This window comes from Monoraphidium neglectum (assembly GCF_000611645.1).
Source record: "Monoraphidium neglectum strain SAG 48.87 unplaced genomic scaffold scaffold01012, whole genome shotgun sequence".
Lineage (NCBI taxonomy): Eukaryota > Viridiplantae > Chlorophyta > Chlorophyceae > Sphaeropleales > Selenastraceae > Monoraphidium > Monoraphidium neglectum.
In genome coordinates, this window is record NW_014012616.1 from 13151 (window position 1) to 16632 (window position 3482).

Genomic DNA, 3482 nt, shown 5'->3' on the forward strand with positions numbered 1-3482 from the left:
CCCCGCCCCGGATGCCTACCAGCTCCACAGCGTTGTCCTCGCCAAGAGTGGAACGCTCCTGCTGACCTGGGCCGACCCCCTGGGCTCAGTCACCGAGCTGCGGCGGCAGCTGCGCGCCAACTTCCCCGGCGCCTCCTCAAAGCAGCCCGTCATCGTCCACTCGTCGCTGTGGCGCCTCGTGGGCCCGGCTGGCGCGCCGCTGGGGGAGGCGGCGGTGCGGGCGCTATCGGACGAGGCTCAGCGTTGGACAGAGAAGGTTTGTGATCGGTGGCTGTGTCCGGGGCCGACAGGCTGCGCGAGCCGCTCAGCGTCGCGTGTCCACGACGCCCCTGTCACCAGGAGCCAGCCATGTAAGCATGGAGCTCCGTTTGCAGACGCATACGTCTATCCTTGTCCCTCGCCCCTGCATCTTAGACCTCACCAGCCCCTGTCATGGCCAACACACTCATTGTTATGCAGGTCAAGGGGCGGCGACTCACTGCCGAGGTCTTGTGGCACGTAGTGGAGCACGACTACTCGACAATCCGCGGTGACAGGGAGCCGCTGCACACCGCAACTGCGGGCGCGCGGCTTAACTAAGCAGCTGCACGCGCACGCTGTACATATTAAAGCGGCAGAATCTGATGCGCCGCGCTGAACGGCGGTGAACGGTGCAGGCTAATCAACACACGACGCATGCGCCCTCCAGGCACACCTCGCAGCAGCCTACAAAGATGGGCCCACCAGTGCGAACACATGCAACAACTCTTATTATTGCGGCGTTGTGCATGTGTTGAATTTGATATATTTTGCACTGGTGAACAGCACCTCTCAGCAGTGCAAAGTGTGCAATTTCATGTGTGGGGAGGCCGCTGGCAGCTGCTTGAACCCGTAGCACCTGGGTTTGTCTTGCGTACCTGACCTTAAAACGTAGCAAAGGCAGTTTATTGGGAGTGTTCCCAGTTAACGCAGACTTACTTGCCTTTCGCCTTCCGCAAAACCGTCGGACAAGATACTCTACGACGACACACGCCGCAGGCCCTTGGGTCCGTAGTGTAGACAACTGCAAAAGAAACAACCGCAATTATTAGCCTTTTAGGGCAATCTCCACGCTGTCACTGTCCGTCTGCACAATTGCAGATGCAGCACTTCAATGGCAACGACATGGCGCTGTCGCGCAGCCCAGGGCCAGAGAGCATGGGCATGCCGCAGGAATATCAAATGCAATACATGCAGCTGGCCGCTGAATTGGAAGTTCTCATGACTCAGAACGCGGCGCTTTCGGCCGCCCTTGGGGATTCGACTGCCCCGCCACAGCGGGGCGTGCTGTCGAGCAGGCAGCAGCTCAAGCAGCCGCCGCCGAAGTCGCACAATGAGCGGCTAGAGCATCGAGTGGCATCCATGGAGAGGCTGAGGGACGAGCTGTTAGAAGCTAAGAGGGCGGCGGAGGCTGCTACAGCCGACGCGACGTGGCGGCTGCAGAGCAACCGGGGGGCGGTGGTTGCAGTGGTGCAGCGGATGCAGGAAGAGATGGCGAGAGGCGGCCAGCAGCGGTGGCTGCAGCAATGGCGGCAACAGCAGAACCAGCCAGCTGGGCAGCTGCCGCAGGCGCTCGGAGCCCATCCTGCTGCTGAGCAGGGCCGAGAATGGCAGCGATGGCAGCAGCAAATGATGATGCATGGCCCTGCAGCCGTCGCACAGCCCCCCAGGCTCTGCGCCGGCCCATAGGTTGAGCGCCGGCACATCTGTAAAACCCCTGTTGCAAGTTGACGCCTGATCGTCTAATAGTCGAACCCAGCAGTAGTGGGGCAAGGTGCCCGGCGTCACGACACCTGCCTGGCCGGCTGGTTGCCTGGGGTCATGGGCGCGTTTCTTTCGATCCAGCTTAGCTAGTGGAATTGCGTGTGCAATTGCGACAAGTCACTTTAGGCTCAAATGCAAGGGCTTCTGGTAGCTTGAGGCAAGGCTTGGAGCACATGCAAGGCGAAGCCAGCAGAGCGCAGCGGAGTCATGAGGTCGACGCCATGACACAGCTGGTTCGTCACCTGGCGGCATACACGCGAGTGTGGCAGCACCTGTTGCAATGCCTTCCTGCTGTCATAAAGCCAAAACAGCATTGGATACCCAGGTGCAGGTGCAGCCTGCCAAAAGCGTAGTAATCGTGTCGGTTGGCGGCGCGAAGAGCCCGGAAGGAGGAAACTCTGCAGCCGACGCCTGGTCTGCCTTGTTAGCGCGGCCTTGGCTCCATGATTTGACACACGTCTGGCTGCTGTCATAGCATCTTCGCTTGTGCATTTCCCCGTGATCACACAACGCACAGGCATGTCGCGCGGACAGCTTGTAGCGCTGGTGGTTCTGGCGCTGGGCGTGGTTGCTTGCCACGCCTCTGATGATCCTACTGTCAGCCTGAAGGGCGTGCACGATCTCAGTGAGTGGGTTGGGGGTGCACCTCCATCGGGACACCGTGCCCCTGTTGCTTGCAACCGCGCGAAGTTGCCTCAGTGCAAAATTATAAGTGTAAAAAGTAGCTAACAGCCGTGATCACGGCCCATGCATGCCGACGAGGACAGTCGGGAAGTGTCAGTCGCCACTTGGTGGCGCGTCGTCAGTGGTGCGTGCTGGATGCAGCACCGCAGCTGTACCACCCATATCGGCGCCAGTCACTGGCGTGCGCCCCATTAGCGAGACTGACATGGCCGTCTGACTAGCGGTGGGATAGCCATGACAGCGCTTACACAGGGCGTTGCCATGGCTGCGGTCAATCGATCTTTCCCTGCGCTGCAGCCCCTGACACCTTCGACTCAATCGTCAATGGCGGCAAGCACGCGCTCGTCGAGTTCTATGCTCCCTGGTGCGTCCCGCGCACCCTCTCGGGGCAGCATGCCGCCGTGGCGCGCGCGCATGCCCATCGCAGCACCCACCCCTGGCGGCTGCATGCCCACCAGCATGAATGGGCCCGCGCACCCGCGACCTTTGGAAACACAAATCGGCGTGCGCGACAGGTGCGGCCACTGCAAGCGCATGACGGAGGATTACAAGAAGCTCGGGCAGCTGGTCGAGTCGGACCCCAAGCTCAAGGCGCGCGTCATCGTGGCCAAGGTGCGTGGCGGGATGACGCCCCCGCTCGCCCCTTTGACAGCTCTGCGCAGCTGGCCGGTGCAGCAGCGTCGCGCATTGATGGCCTGTCAGCTCCGGTTGCCGCTGGCGCGCCCCGTGTGGCGACAGGAGCGGTCACAGCGCAATCACGTGCGCGCTGCGGCGAGCCGACCGTTTCGGAAAGGTGGCGGCGGGCTCATCGCCGTGCAGACAGCGAAGAGTCCGCGTTCTACCTTGGTCGTCTGCAACCGCAGTGGGGCAGCGGTCTGGCCTGCAGCTCTGGCTGTCCTTTCATGGGGCCAGGGCTCAGCGCGATGCCTACCGCAAGCGTTCGGGGCCAGCAGAGTGGTTCGTGCCGAATGAGAGGGCAGCCGGCGCTCCCCGCCGCGCACCTCAGACCTCCGCCC

At 62.1% G+C, this 3482-nt stretch overlaps 3 protein-coding genes across 3 annotated transcripts in view; all 3 read left to right on the forward strand.

Moving 5' to 3' along the window:
• MNEG_6305 (hypothetical protein) overlaps nt 1-579 on the forward strand; it is a gene marked incomplete at both ends in the record, with an annotated part of 2189 nt that extends 1610 nt beyond the window's left edge. Inside the window, 2 exons of the mRNA XM_014045222.1 lie at nt 23-256; nt 460-579. Of these exons, the coding sequence (XP_013900676.1) occupies nt 23-256; nt 460-579 (354 nt within the window). The remainder of the gene's footprint in view (nt 1-22; nt 257-459) is intronic.
• A 564-nt stretch (nt 580-1143) lies between these two features.
• Nucleotides 1144-1707, forward strand: MNEG_6306 (hypothetical protein; the record flags this gene model as incomplete). The annotated part of the gene is made up of 1 exon (XM_014045223.1): nt 1144-1707. One exon carries the CDS (start codon nt 1144-1146, stop codon nt 1705-1707), a length of 564 nt encoding a protein of 187 aa, XP_013900677.1.
• Nucleotides 1708-2301: 594 nt separating this feature from the next.
• Nucleotides 2302-3482, forward strand: part of MNEG_6307 (protein disulfide isomerase family A, member 6) — a gene marked incomplete at both ends in the record, with an annotated part of 2527 nt that continues 1346 nt past the window's right edge. Inside the window, 3 exons of the mRNA XM_014045224.1 lie at nt 2302-2407; nt 2764-2830; nt 2982-3078. Of these exons, the coding sequence (XP_013900678.1) occupies nt 2302-2407; nt 2764-2830; nt 2982-3078 (270 nt within the window). The remainder of the gene's footprint in view (nt 2408-2763; nt 2831-2981; nt 3079-3482) is intronic.